The 15,526-nt window shown below is 28.6% G+C and overlaps 2 protein-coding genes across 3 annotated transcripts; one reads left to right on the forward strand and one right to left on the reverse strand.

Moving 5' to 3' along the window:
- Nucleotides 1-1,512: 1,512 nt before the first annotated feature.
- Nucleotides 1,513-3,892, reverse strand: LOC103572634 (CWF19-like protein 1). The gene is made up of 3 exons (XM_008551310.3): nt 2,631-3,892; nt 1,897-2,554; nt 1,513-1,823 (listed from the first exon to the last, which is right to left on the reverse strand). The coding sequence occupies exons 1-3, from the start codon at nt 3,245-3,247 to the stop codon at nt 1,533-1,535; spliced, it is 1,566 nt and encodes a 521-aa protein (XP_008549532.1). The 5' UTR covers nt 3,248-3,892; the 3' UTR covers nt 1,513-1,532.
- Nucleotides 3,893-4,839: 947 nt separating this feature from the next.
- On the forward strand, nt 4,840-11,328 carry LOC103572633 (probable arginine--tRNA ligase, mitochondrial). 2 transcript variants are annotated; one of them, XM_053737705.1, is made up of 6 exons: nt 4,840-5,198; nt 5,296-5,413; nt 6,537-7,689; nt 7,762-7,889; nt 9,329-9,552; nt 11,126-11,328. In XM_053737705.1, the coding sequence occupies exons 3-6, from the start codon at nt 6,573-6,575 to the stop codon at nt 11,274-11,276; spliced, it is 1,620 nt and encodes a 539-aa protein (XP_053593680.1). In that variant the 5' UTR covers nt 4,840-5,198; nt 5,296-5,413; nt 6,537-6,572; the 3' UTR covers nt 11,277-11,328. The 2 variants fall into 2 exon arrangements, with proteins under 2 accessions (XP_053593680.1, XP_008549531.1); XM_008551309.3 differs by lacking the exon at nt 5,296-5,413 and having other exon boundaries at nt 4,841-5,198.
- Nucleotides 11,329-15,526: the final 4,198 nt, after the last annotated feature.

Here is a 15,526-nt window from a genome sequence, read left to right on the forward strand (position 1 = left end):
TCTATTCACAACTAAAATCGACTGTAGATGTCAGCACTTTGGATGCCCATATGGTGCTTAATCCTTGATAGTCACTTCGACGGCGATTTGACAGACGGATACGGCCGAAATTTTTCGTCATATTTGAGTACTTGAACAGGCTCGGCGAAAATGTGCTACGGCCGTCTAAGGGGAATATAGATTTAAGGTAGCATCCCTAATAGCCACTTTAGCTTAAAATTGACGGTAATTTGATGTTGAAATTACCTGAAATTTACTGCCCGAGTTTACTGACAACTTGACAGCAAAAGCTGAATATAAAAATTTGCGGTCAATTTTTCTTCGATTTAAAGGTAACTTTTTACGAAAAAAAAGCCAGTAATGTTCATTCTTACCATTTCAGAAAATAGGCAAATTTATACATAAAATTGTCTACGATTTGACAGTAAAAAAATATTTAACAATTTTCCAAGTCAAATTAACGATAAATGACATAAAATTTGCCTGAAAATTAACGACAACTTTTTTTCTTGTCAACTTTTGAAGTGAATTTGCATTCTAATTCAGGCAGTAAATTTACGTGAAATTCAATAGCAAGTTGCATACAAATTGTTGTAAAAAAAAAATTCAACGAAACATTTGTAAGTAAACTATTGCTCACGCAAACTGTCTAGTAGGAATACTTGTATCTGTGTCGTTCTTATCAACTTGCAACCAAACTAGCGACCGGGAAGTTTCTTACAACTTTCTGCTGTCAAATCGAAAGTAAATTTTGTTTTTCTGAGACTTACAGGCAATACTTTCTGCCAACTTGCCATTCAAAAGTGGCAATAAATTTATGCTAACTTAACGTACACACGGTTTTAAAGATAATTTCTGGATTTTATTGCATGTACATGTTTATATGATGAATCTATATATTATGTATAATTAGTTAGGTGTTTAGAAAAGATTTCTGAGATCTTACTTATTTTCCATATAAATTTCGAAAGAAAAATATTTTTTTTAAGAATTAAAATTTTTTTTCTTTCTTTCTTCTTAAAGTATAAACCTTTGCAAATCTTAGGCAATTTTATTAAGTGTTTTAAAAAAATTTATGCTAGATTTAAATATGATGGAAATTTATTTCATATTATTTTATGAAGCTGTAAGAAATTTTACTAAAAATGGCTTTTCGTATAAGTTCAAATTTTATAAAATGAATTTTCGTCTTTATACTATATATTTCTGCGAGTTTAACACGATGAAAATTCGAAATAAAAAATTCGCAACTATACTTTTCAACAACTTCATAAATACGGTATAAATATCATCTATATAGATTTCTATTCTATACCAAATAAATACTGTACTATAAAAATACTAATACCTAAAACTACGAGGACGGTGCAATCATATTAATTCGAGGTTTAGGTCACCTCTATAAATCGTTAAGAGTCAATGGAAAATATCTGATGAAAGTTATATTTATACCGATAATATACTACGTATATGCAAATCACAACACCTAAAGTTTTTTTTTTTTTTTTTTTAATTAAAAAATACAATTTACTTCAAAAATCTAGTTGATATGTTTGAAATTTGTTTCTAATTTCAGCAGCCAATTTCATTTCGTCATCTTTATTTTTCAGACAGGCTTTCCAATCAATTCTGTCATTCAGATTCAGTAAATTTTGACTAGCTAAAACTTGTCTTCCGAATTGCAATGGAAAGTTTTTTCCAATTTTATGAAATATTTTCTCTCCACTTGGTAGCTGAGCGTAAAAATATGTTACCCCTGGTTGAGCAACTTCTTTAAGGCTATTTATCGTAGAAAATTGAATGTTTTCCATTTCTGCTACTTCCTGAAAAAAATAAATATCAACAATGATAATGAAGATATTTTATTTACTCGTATATAACGTTAGGATCTTTTACCTGAAATGTCGATTTCAAATGTGGTTCTAAATTTTTAGTTATAGGTATGACTTGTAATTGACAGTGCGAACTCTTGTAATTTCGTTCAAAAAATACTGGTATCTTTCCGGAATGAGAAAAATAATGAGTTAAGATTTCTTTAGCTTTATCTATCTCTTTTTCAATATTTTCAGGCAAAGTTACAAGGCTTTGATAGTGACTAATGGGTAAAATAAGAAAATGATCATCTACTAAACCACCCTTCGCTAAAGTTATATACACTTGATTGCCGATCAATATAATTAAATTTTTATTTATTTCAGGACTCGATAAACAAAACCAGCATTTTGCTTGATCAAACTCTATTTTTTTCATTTTTTTTCGTTCTCTATCAGTTTCTGATGTACGTTTGTTATTTTCATTTGATCCTAAGCCGTAGAAATACTGACATGGCTTATTATCCGCATCTGTACAGAAATAATCTGGAAGTAACGTCCATTCGGGATAAGGAAAAGGCATTTCATCTGTTGTTCTAACTGCTAAATCCGCTAAACGAGTGCGGTCAATAGGTATTAAATTTAAAGCGTATATCCATTTCATCTTCTCTAAATTTTTAATAGATGCCAAGGCAACAAATCTCGTGGCGATATCAATATTTTCTCCATTTTTAGTTTTATTTCTAAAAAAAAAAATTAAGCAAAATTATGTAACTAAATATCTAAAAGATGTATGGATCAATGTAATATAATAACTACCTGTATGGAGGTGGTTGATAATAAATCTCTTCCAAAGCACTTACGTGATATCTTGGTTTTATTTGGGCAGCTAACCACGCAATAAGTTTAGAACCACGACAATGCAATTTTTGATTAGTAGAATCAAGGCGATTGATATCTATCGGCCATTGGGAACTCAATAAAATATCGACTCCTCGAAAATCGGGTTGATTTTTAATGCATGTGTTTCTGACCGAAATAACATCATTTTCAGTCAAAATAATTTCCTTCGGTAAATTTGTATTCGGTTCCTCAATACCACTAACATAAGCAATTTTTAAGCCACATTCAGTAATGTATAAACCACGTTTTCCCAAATATGTTATATTCTGACAAATTTCAGACCCATCTAAATTAGAATAATGTTCTAAATCTGAAACTCTATTAGGTCCAATAATAAATGTTCGGATTGGAACTTTTTTCTTTCCACTTTTATATGCGGATAATTCCGTACATTTATCCCCAAAAAAGTTTCCAATACAAAATAATAAGTCAAAAGGACCACTTTTCTTTTGAATTGCTTCAACTTTTGAAAATAACAAGTGAAAGTTTCCTTGAACATCACCACAAACCAAGACTTTTTGTTTTTCACACATAATTTTCAAATAATATTATATTACAGAAATGAAAAATTATAATCCAAACTTGGAATTCTCATTAAAAAACTTTACCAAGTCGCATATTATGTCAACTGATTAAAAAGACTTTAAAGTTATAGTATCTAATATAATAATAAATGTCATCAATTGAGGTTATTCACAAATCATATCATTATAATTTTCTCCTTGTATTCAATTTACGATATAAAAACAAACGACGAAGTGGTGTAAAGCTGACCGTGACGTCATGGTCACAAGACCGTCAGTGGTCCGTTATTTGACAGAAAACTTGCCGTCAATTTAAAGTGAAACTTTCAATCAACTTAACGTCATTGTCTGACAGTATCACTGTAGTCAAATTGAATTCAAGTTACAAACAATTTACTGTGTACTTAAAGGTAACTGTTTGCTCTTCAACACTTTCCTTTAAGTTGCCTTTAGAATACGGCAGTAACTTGTAGTTAACTTACGCTTAAGGCTCGGCCGTACCTAACGAAATCTCGAATTTAAGAATTCTAATTACTTTTTGAATATTTATAGGGCTCGGATGATGAAAAGCTTCCGAGGAAGTTTGTCTTCTGCTTTTAGTCAGAAGCTAAGAACATTGCTGTTATGATAATTATTTAATAAATAATTAGAATTCTTAAATTCGGGATTTCGTGAGGTACGGCCCAGCCTTAAGATGGCTATTAGAGTATATTTTATTTTGACTGAAAGTTTAAGAAAGTTAACGTCAGTTTATTAACCATTAACTCTTCGCAGTCAACTTGACGTAAAATTTCGGCCGTAGCTTTCTGTCAACTTTCTGTTAAAGTGACAATTTTGGTGGATAAATATTTGCTCAACAGACCCGTCTGTGTACTTAAATCTTGATTTTTCACCAATCCGACTATAGATTGATGGTCAAATTCTAAATTAATTAGATTTTAATTAGCTAATTTAATAAGTATTATAAAAACTATATTCATTTATGCAAACTTTATAAAAAATTAATTTCTTTTTTTAATAATGTTAAAGAAAAAATTCGAAATGGCAATATTAAATATATATATTGAAAAAAGAAAATCACAAAATATAAATAAGCATAGAGAAAATGTAGGATTCTCAGTTAAAAAAAAAAAAAAAAAAAAAAAAAAAAAAAAAAAAACATTTTTCTTAGTTAACCTTCGAAATCAAAAAATTGAAAAAATTTTGTTTTTTATATATTTATGAAAAAGTTAAAAAAAGTAAACAACACCCATATATTTTTTTAAAAAATCTTCAAATTTAGTTTTTTTTATAAGCGATTTTTGAGATATTCATTGCTAAAAATACTATAGGAAATTTCAAAAATTTGAAAGAATCCACATTTACATAATTGTAAAATGTCAAGATTACTAAATAATAATTTATTTTTTATAATTTTTAATCCTTGGAGAGCCAGATAAAATTTAATTTTCATTATAAATTTTTTTTTTTTTTAAATTTACCACTGAAAGATATCGAGCCAATGAACGAACGATATCTACCTTTTAAATTTGTGGTGACTTTATTATTACCTTAGATATCCCTAGCTAATATAATTTTTCATCGTATGTCTGCTACTTTCAGGATCATAACAGTATATATAATGTTTTCGTTGAATAAAATTACCTTCTTTAAATTATTATATTTTTTAAGACTTTATCCTATTTTTTATTGCTAACATAAATATAATGATTTTAAAAGTTAATTTTTAATTTGCCGCATAGTCATATAGAGCGTGTACACTGTACACAGTGTGAGTCTTCACTTGTAAACACTAGCTTGTACAGTGTTACACTCTACAGCTGTGTGCTAATTGGATAACAAACCAATATAAGAACACGTTTTGTTTATAAAATTAAATCTCGGGTGAAGAAAAAAAATACAATTCACCAATACATATTATATGATGAGTTATCAAATACGATGTTTCATTAAAAAAGAGGTAAAATAAGATAATTTATTGAATGTTAATTGCCCTGATTAAGAGAAGTAATTAGAAAAGATTAAAAAAAAAATTTTAATGTTCTTTAATCTTTCAGAATTCTCAATAAAAATCAAAAAGTATTTGAAGCGATCAAAAAAATTTTTCAGTGATTGAGAACTATTTAGTATTAAAAAAAATTCAATACTTTCCCAGGAAAAAATGATTTTGCCTAAGTATATATAATTTTATATAGTCACTTATATATGATCAGATCCAAAAATTGGCCAGATCTGATTATATAAAATCATATACGATTATGTATAACCATGCATAAACGAATATAGTAATTTTTAGAATCTCATTTAAAATATCTGTAAATTATTAATTAAGTAATTTGATTAGGATTTATTGTTTTCATCAATATAAATGTCGATTAAATTTGAATAAAAAAAAAATTCCTATTCGTTCACTAATATTTTAATACGAGGTCACCCGTCCAATTAATGTCCCACGTTGACGCTGCTTAACTTCGGTTATCGCTGGATTGTAGTCTGATCCTCTTTTTTTTTTTTTTTGAAAAAAGTTTATTTGCATTAAATCAAGTATATTATTTACATATATTTACATGTGCACAGTTATGGCTGCAAACTTAGCTTAAAAAATTGCCATTAAGCTCTTTTAATAATTTTATTATTATATCTAATGTTCGTCCATATTGTGTTTGGCTTCTCACATTAATATATTCTCTTATATTATTAATAAAATATTCCCGATTACGGTTATTATTACAATGTATTATATCGTATCTCTGCAATTTATGCTTAATTTTTATGGTGGAAAACATTATAAAAAAACATCAAATTTAGTCGCTTCAAGAAAGTTTATGGCATTACTTAACTCAAATAATCAAATTGATATATATTTATACATATTTTGTCAAGATTTGTCTCTTGAAAAAATGGTACAACTCCACTATTTTTATTGAATAACTTGTTGAAAGTGTTGGTAACTGTTCAAGTATTTTATTTTGAATATAGCAGTTTTGTTTCAGTGTACATATCAGACTCATCTGTATAGCTCAACCCTGATTAAAAAAAAAAAAAGCGATTCAATTTTAATACGAGATAGATAAACATTTATTATTAAGTATATCGTTTTGTTTACTCAGGAAATGTACACTTGCTGTAGACTGCTTATTATACTAGTACGAGATATCACTAAACAGTATCTAGCTATTTTTTTTTTAATCTTTCCAACTACTTTTCTTAATCAGAGTGATGAATGCTGGCTTAATTTTACAACCTATTACGTAAGGAAAATCCATGAATGAATATTTTCTTATACTTATTATTTTAGATTTGCAAGTATGCTGATATTCCTGAAAAAATATTTATGTCACATATGTGTCTTGAACGAAATACAAAAAATGGATTTTCATTTGAATTACCTTTGAAAACAAATTCTTATACTATAGAAAAACATGTAAAAAACATAATCCAACAAAAATTTGATGGTGCATTGAAAAATATACGAATCAAGAAGAAAGATAATCATGACTTGCTTTCAATTGATGTAGATAAACATTTTTTTATCAAAGAAATTTTACAGACAAATTTATCTCAAATTTCTGTTCCTTCAGTTTCATGCAACAGAGAAAAAGTTGTTGTTGAATTTAGTTCGCCTAATATAGCAAAACCTTTTCATATTGGACACTTACGCTCGACAATCATTGGAAATTTTGCCGCGAATATAAATGAATTTTTTAATAACAGTGTTGTTAAATTAAATTACTTAGGAGATTGGGGTACTCAAATAGGTTTGGTTATCCTCGGTATGAATTTAATGGGGATGCCTAATAAATCTATAAAAAATAATTCAATTGGAGATTTGTATGAAGCTTATGTTTATGCAAATAAATTAGCTGAAACCGATCATGAAATTCTAGATCAAGCTAGAAAAATCTTCCAGCAATTAGAAAATGGTGATGGTATGTACTTTAGCCAATGGCAATCTTTAAAGAAATCTACCATCAACGAGTTAGATGATACTTATAAGCGTATTGGTATCAAGTTTGATGAATATAACTGGGAATCTTCGTATAATTCTTCAAATATTCATCATATACTAAAATTAATGGGTGATTTTGGCATTCTCACTAGAGATTCACAAGGCAGAAAAGTTGTGCCTCTTGATAATAGGCTTGTTCCAATAGTTAAAAGTGATGGATCAACATTATATTTAGCTCGAGATATTGCTGCTGCTATTGACCGTGCTGAAAAATATAATTTTGATAAAATGTATTATGTGGCTGATTCATCCCAACGTGATCATTTTATAACTTTAAAAAGTATTCTCACTAAATTAAATATGGCATGGGCAAGTAAAATTCATCATTTACAATTTGGTAAAATAATAGGAATGAGTACTCGGAAAGGAACTGTTGTATTTCTAAATAATTTTTTAGATGAAGTTAATGAAATAATCAAACAAAAACAACATCAATTAAGCAGTAAGTATGTAGTGACACATTAAAAAAAAAAAAAAAAAAGGAAACCCAATTGAAAATACAAATATATTTCAGCCACCAAAGTGGATAAAAATGAGGACCATCAGAGCACAGATATCCTAGGAATGTCGGCAATAATAATTAATGATTTAAAACAACGACGACTTCGGGATTACGCTTTTAACTGGGACACAGCACTAGACGTAAGTACTAAAAGAAATATATTATGAATTAACGATTTTATTATTCTTGTAATGATCGATAGCATTGTCCCACTCTCAATGCGAAGCATTAGAGTGTACTTAACGATCAAGAAATTCTGTTTGTCTCTTCGAAGTTATTGTTTTTACTGTTCCAATCTTGTTTGTTCACGGAGCTTAACCAAGTTACACATTATCGGATAGAGAATTTAATAAGGATTAATTCGACAACTTATAAAGACCAATTCGGCTGCCCAATTTCAAAAAATCCCGTCAAGCAGTAGAAAAAGCTCTGTTTAGAAAATCTCATAGAATCCGACAGATTCTCATAAATTCCCATAGAGATTTTAGGAGAGAGAATTAGTTCTATGAGAAGTGCTATAGTTAAGTATAGGGCCTTATAAATACAGCTATAAGAATCTATTGGATTTTTTAAGCAGGGGGTGTCCATAACCCGTAAATACAAAAACTCGAGAAAAAAAGCCATTTTTTGGATCACTTTTTTTTAAAAAGATTATTTTAGGGCCAAAGAAGAAGTGTGTCATAAATGGCCATCAAATTCGGACCCATTTAATTATAATTAATAAAAAGAACTTAACTAATTTTGTATATCTATGTATATTTGTTACATATAGTTTAATTACACCAGTTGCGCATGCACGAAAAAATATATCTGATTATTTTTCGGAGCGAAATTTAAATTTCACGATTCTTTTTTTTGTTTTTATATATATTTTCCACGATCAAATGAGCATTAAGAGTCGTGCACTTTTAGATTTACCAAATTTTTATTATTATCAAATTTTTTTATTTACTTATTTATTCTTAAAGTTTTAAACGTGATGAAATGATATTTGAAGCAATGGTGCATTGAAAATCTAATCAAAGTTAATACCCTCGTCATTCCCTCAAGCTTTAAATATTCTGTTCTTGCGATGGTCATTTTTGATATTAATAAAAAAGTGAAAATATTAACCAATTAATGGATCTTCCCTGGTAACATTCTTAAGGAACTCTTGAGTCTTGAGTCTTCAGACTTAATTTTCACGATCTCTCCGCTTTTTGTTACTAACAAATGAGTTATTCATCTATCAACAAAAGTTATCTTAAGTAAAATAGATGTTGGTGCAACTGCACGATTCGAGGATTTACTAGAAGCGTCAGCACTTATTTATATTTGATAAAATATAGATAAATAACTTTATCAATTATTCCTCATATTCCTAACGTTCAAATGTCTTAAATAATATTATTTTATTATTAAATTATACTAATTTATTTAAATTCTTATAAAATCTTAAACCAGAGCTTCAAATTTTCAAAACCAGTAATTTTACTCTGTTAAACCTATTCAGAATTTAATTAATTTCAGAATATCTTTAGACATATGTATATAAAATAGTATTTACAAAAATAACACTAATAATATCATTAAAACGTAGATGAAAGGGGAAACAGGAATAAAATTACAATATACTCACTGCCGTCTTGTCAATTTGAAAGAAAATTGTGGTGCAACAGTGGCCAATCAATGCGATCCAACTCTGTTAGAAGAATCAATCATCGATGAGCTGATAATGTCGATTGCTCAATTTGATGAAGCTGTTGTCGCATCTTATCAAACATTAGAAGCCTGTTATCTAGTAAAATATTTATTTAATTTAAGGTAAAAAATTTGATATTTTAATTATTTTTTAAAATTTTAATAAGAAAGATTTTCGAAGCTGTTAAGATTAGAATCCATAATGAGCTGTTTGTCGATATTCTCCTAGTATTTAGTTACATATTTAAATATAACAAAAACATAGTTTCATTTTAAGGCAAAAGCACCAATTATTGACACTATAAGAGACAAGATTATAATTTTTTTTTTTTTTGACTATATCAACACTTACTATTATTAAACTTTTCTTTTAATATTATCTTACGTAGTCTTTTAACTAATCAAAGTCATGCTTTTTAATAATATTAGGTGTACAAAAAAGTTCTAGCCGTTTTTTGCCAAAAAAAAAAAAAATATATTAAAAAATTTTAAATAAAATACAAATCTTAATCAAAATAATCACTATCAGCATCTACATTAATAGACAGAACGTGCGTGAAAGTGAGATGGGAGAGCATTGTGTTCTCAGATATACAAAATGAATATATCACGACTTGCCATTTTTTATTATGTGCGATTAAAAACATTGAACAAATGAAAAACATATTAAAATATAAATAATGGGTGTAGTGAACGATGATATTAATTTTTTTCATCAATAAGTAGTGATGATTTTTATTACTGTAGGTAAAATATTCGAAATCCTATGATACTTTTAATTTATTTCGGTAAAAGTGAGTAAGTTACTTGTTGGTTTTAAGTATTTTATAGAACAATGAAAAAAAGTTAATCATAGTTATTTTAATTGTGTGTTATGATAAACGTAGATTAATCCAAATAATTTCATTGCAGTATGCAATAAAACATTTCATTGCAATCTATTTAATCGCAATTACTTTTTTAGTCGATTAACGAGTTGATTGAAATATTAATTGATTAACGCCCAACATTGACTGTATGTAATACAACGTGTGAGCTTAGTGTATCACAGAAATGCGCGAATCGGGGTATATAACAGGCGAATATTTAACGAGCTTTTGCTGCATATTCAAAACCATTTCAGTCACTTTGCAGTCAAGTTGAAACCGACGCACATGAACTATTACTATCAATAATAATAAACAATCGTTACTCCGGTCATATTACGAGGTCAACCTCGGAATGAAAGCGAATAAGCTGAATATTTGTATATAACTTTATTTTGGCGTTCTAAAAGTTACCTCAAAAGTCTCATAGAATCTTGTGTCCGCGTCTTGAAATATTTACGGTCAGAGGTCACAAGATCTCTCGGTGCAAAGATCTCTCTTCCTATAGCTCTGATGCTATTTACATTTATTATAAATATTGTAACAAATGTAAAACTGATCTTTTAAAATATTTGAATAATTGGAAAACAAATGCCTTTTTCTCTTCTTTTATAGATGCGCGGCTAAAGTCAGTTAGTCTTACTTTGACAGCATAATAGCATACATCTTGATGCGGATACAAATTTATATAACCTGTGTACCCTCATTCGTATTTTTTGTCTTTTTCATTTTTGTAACTTAGTCACACGTAAAAAAAGTTATTTCTAACTTTAGATCTAAAATATAACTGAAAGTGATGATCGCTATAATCGTATACTTTCATTTTTTAGCCATGTGGTCAATAGAACTCTGGAACGATTGCGAGTGAAAGGTGAACCAATGGATATTGCATCACAACGACTTCTACTTTTTCAAGTTGCCAAAAACGTTCTTAATACAGGAATGAAGTTATTAGGCTTAATGCCATTGAATAAAATGTAAAATTTTCCGAAATGCTGTCATTAATAAAATTTTGATTTACGATTTGTACTTTTTTAAGCATGAAAATACTGTTTAATTATTTAAGGTTGTCCTGCTACCATACTATCAAAAAGATATGAGACCTATGAGTCATATCTGCAGTATGAGTAGGTCAGGTTCAGTTAAAACGAGACATTGATTTTGTTTGATACCACACCAGTGAGAAGTTTACCTACACACTACTGATACACTGGTCACAAAAATAACAGTATTTGGATATACATATACAAATACTGCTAAATACTTTCTCACATTATAGTCTGATAACGTCGTTTCTGCTTTATTAGTTGTTGTATATTGATGGAATATCTCTTTAAATTTACAGCTCAAATAATACTATCAATATTCGCGAACAGCGTTGTCAAATTATTTCTGTCCAATTCACCGCCAAGTCTATTTTTTCATTTATTGTTAAGCTTTGTGTTGCTATATCTCATCAATCAGATGGTAAATAATTTTTTTTTTGTAAATTCAGAACTTTTGAAAATGAGGAGTGTCATCCTCATTTATCTCCATTCATCGTAATTTATCCTAATATGGTTCTCAACTCAAAAACTAAATTATTCCCAGGGCCTGTTATGACTTTTTCTACTAGAGGACATCATAATGATCAAAAAACGTTAATGTTGTAATGAGTTATCCTCAACAGGAGCAAAGTTACAGGCTACACTTCATAGATAATCATCTATACCCTTGTCCACCCATCTCCACCAATGCTCATATGGATCTCAACTCGAAAAATCGGTCTCTCGGTTTACCCTGCGGGCCAGTCCCAATACTTTCCGACCATTCGAGCTTCTTGTGGTCAAAAAATTGTTGTAGATACATTTCCGAGCTCTTCGAGCTTGAAAATACTTTTGTATGCCTTTATTTTCGAAAAAATACGTTTTTTACGATTTTTTCTCGAACGATATCTTTCGAACGAATAAACCGATTAAGACGGTTAAGGTGGCAATCGACGCGTTTTATTGAGTTCTACAACTGATCAGATTTCAAAGTTGATTTATCAAGCTGTTTTTGAAAAATTTCCAAAATACTAAAAAATTTTTTTTTTCTAATTCTTTCGATTACGGTTTCTCTTGAACGAATGAATCGATTTTGATGGTTGAGCTGGCATTCGACGCGGCTCATAAAGTTTTGGAGCTGATTAGGTTTTGGAATCAATCCATCAAGCGAATTAAAAGTTATTCAAAAAAAACATTTTCGAAAAAAGTTTATTTTTGAAATATCCCTGAACGTACTTTACCGATTAAACGAAAATTTTTAGTGCTTATAGTAAATAACAAGCCGCGTCGAATGAGACCTCGATGATCAAAATCGGTTGATCCGTTCAGAAGTTACAGAATATTTACATACGTACATACATACATAGATACACTCGGACATCATCATGAATTTAGTCAGGATAGCTTACTAGAACCTCAAAACGTCAAGATCTGTTAGAAATTCGATTTTCAAAAATCGGACTGAATCCAATAACTTCCCGTATTTTGGAAAATTTGCAATTTTCGTAGTGGGAAGTTAAAAAGTAATTTATCTCAAAATTTTGTAACATTTTTTTCGTTTATAATAACTTTTTATAATTTAAAGAATTAAATGCTCGATTTATTATAATGCTCCTACCTGTCTGTTTCTCAATATACCTCTTCATACTTTTAGCATAGTATGAGTGTCGTTACTGCTCGCTCTCTCCTGCTCGTCATCTTTTTCTAAGCGCCGCTGCTCGCTCCTTCTCCACATCTCTTTTCGCACATCGCTGCTGCTGCTCGTTCGTTCCTTCTCCGCATCTTTCTTCACACATCGCTGCTACTGCCCGCTCGCTCCTCCGCATCTTTCTCCGATTACATCGCTGCTTCTGCTGCTGGCTTTCATACTTACACTTGTGCAAACTAATGTTTGAATTTTCCACCTACATTACTATTATTTTCCTACTAAAGACTTTCATTGAAAATTTGCTTTGAAGCATCAAACGATAACTCGCATACATAAACACCTATTTAAACTTCCCGCATATTCTTATGATTATTATTTTTTTTCTATCTTTTTATCTAACTATAATTGATTACTATTTTTTTTTTTGTATTATATTATATAACCTGAAAAATTATTTTCTAAGTTTAATAATTCTAATGATATTTAAATCTCTAATGACTTCATGGTGTACACGTAAGAATTAAAAACATATTTTCGATATTTCAATTTTGAATTTATTATTGAATAAAAAATTAATATATTTAAGATGGCTGTGATACAAATTCAATTTATTATATTTTGAACCGTGGTATAAAATATAAAGACACTCTTCGGTAGCCTTTACTTATAAGTAGTAAGATCAAAACACCAAATAATATAAAAAGCAGCACTCGTTGTTCGACAAACGGGAATACTTTGTTTGTAATTACTTTACTTATAATAAAAAAATAATTTTCAGACTCAAATTCTAATAATTCGACTAATGTAATTTCAAACAATGAAATTAAATTATTTAAGAAAATTTTTAGTTAAATGAGAATAACACAGTATTAATTTTTCCTACATTTCCAACAATATTTTCGATATATTTAAGAATAAAAAACTAATTGTTTTTTTTGAAACAGTCTAATATACACTTAACATGGATTATATCATTTTTTTTAATCAGGGACTATTTGAGTAACTGAAATATTTAACAGGGGTTGCACTTTTTTCTTTATTATACTCAAGTCCATGAACGGTACTATCTTTGTTGCACTTGTACAGTAAATGGAAACTTTGGCCGAATTTTTCTCTTGAGCGAACGAATGTTATGAAACAATTAAGGCGCGATTTGCTAGAGTAGGCAATAATTATGCGTCAAAGTGCGGTTTGTTTTTTCTATTGAGAGATTTTGTTTCCGAACAAAATCCATCCGAAAATATCTGATAACCGCTGGTAAATCAATTACTTGTCCTAGAAAATATTCATAATATTTTTCTCTCGTTATGGTTGATAAGATTTTGAATAACAGACTTTTATTGATTTAAATCAAAAAACTTTTTTGTTGTTGATTTTTTTTTTAATATCCTAATATAGTTATATATTATACACTTGTACTGTTTTTCAAACTCAGCAGGTTTGTCCTTAACAGGTAGATAAAATTTACTTGAATTTTACAACTCTTAAATCACTTCCAGATGTTGGCTGCTTAGTAATGCGGTGTATTCACCTCGGAAATAACGTTCCCACGACAAAATTACCATGAGTTTTCAGGAAAATTCTAAAGTTTAAGAAAAATAATACACCAAAAAAAAATCAAATATATACAACAAAGAAACACCGGTATTGAATACTTTACTCTCTAACGTATAACATTAAATATGTAATATGTTTTTTGTGTCGAAAAATCAATGCTAATTTGATTTTCTGAAGTATAAGCCAGAATTTACAGGTTCATTTAAAATTTTGGATTCATGCATACTTTGTCGCAGCTATATATATGTCTTCTTTCTTTATTTAAGATTTTTGAACTATATATAGATTTTTAAAAATTGTAATTGAATATAAATTAGGTTAGGGTTGAATACAATTTTATGAAATTCTGGAAAATTGATTTACAATTTTTTTTCAGACTTGAAAAGAATTTCTAATATTAATTCAGCAAATTTTGTGAAATTGTGTATGAATTTATAAAAACTTTTATTATTTCAACGATTTTTTTTTGCTGGCCATTTGAAATTATCAAAAATTTTGTACATTTTATGACTCTATTGTAAAAATTAATAGAATTTCTCGCTTTGTATAAAATTGGAATCGCTATGGATAAAAATACCTTAAACTTTTAGAAAAAGAAAAAGTCAATAATATAACATCCGAAAAAAAAAATACCATAAAATTTTATAACATTTCTTAAAATTATGTCATTTATAAAATCATTTTTTCACGTACTATTAAAAAACGAAATCAGGAAAAAAAATAATGTTAGTGGGATTCAAGCCCACACTGTGTAATTTTAAGCGTGGTTTTTATTATTATAAATATTATTATTATTTTGGTTCTGGTTTAATCGAATTGATTCTAGTATATGTAAGACTCCATAGCATTTTTCCATAACGAATAATTTTTTCGTGTTGTGAATCTCATACCAAATCACTTTTAGGGTTTCCTAGCTAATTAAAAAAATGTGGTGATTTTTGTTACAAATTTATAAATTTATCGATGTGTCCCCTGTTAAAAAAAAAAAAAAAACAATTTTG

Source organism: Microplitis demolitor, chromosome 3, assembly GCF_026212275.2.
Source record: "Microplitis demolitor isolate Queensland-Clemson2020A chromosome 3, iyMicDemo2.1a, whole genome shotgun sequence".
NCBI lineage: Eukaryota > Metazoa > Arthropoda > Insecta > Hymenoptera > Braconidae > Microplitis > Microplitis demolitor.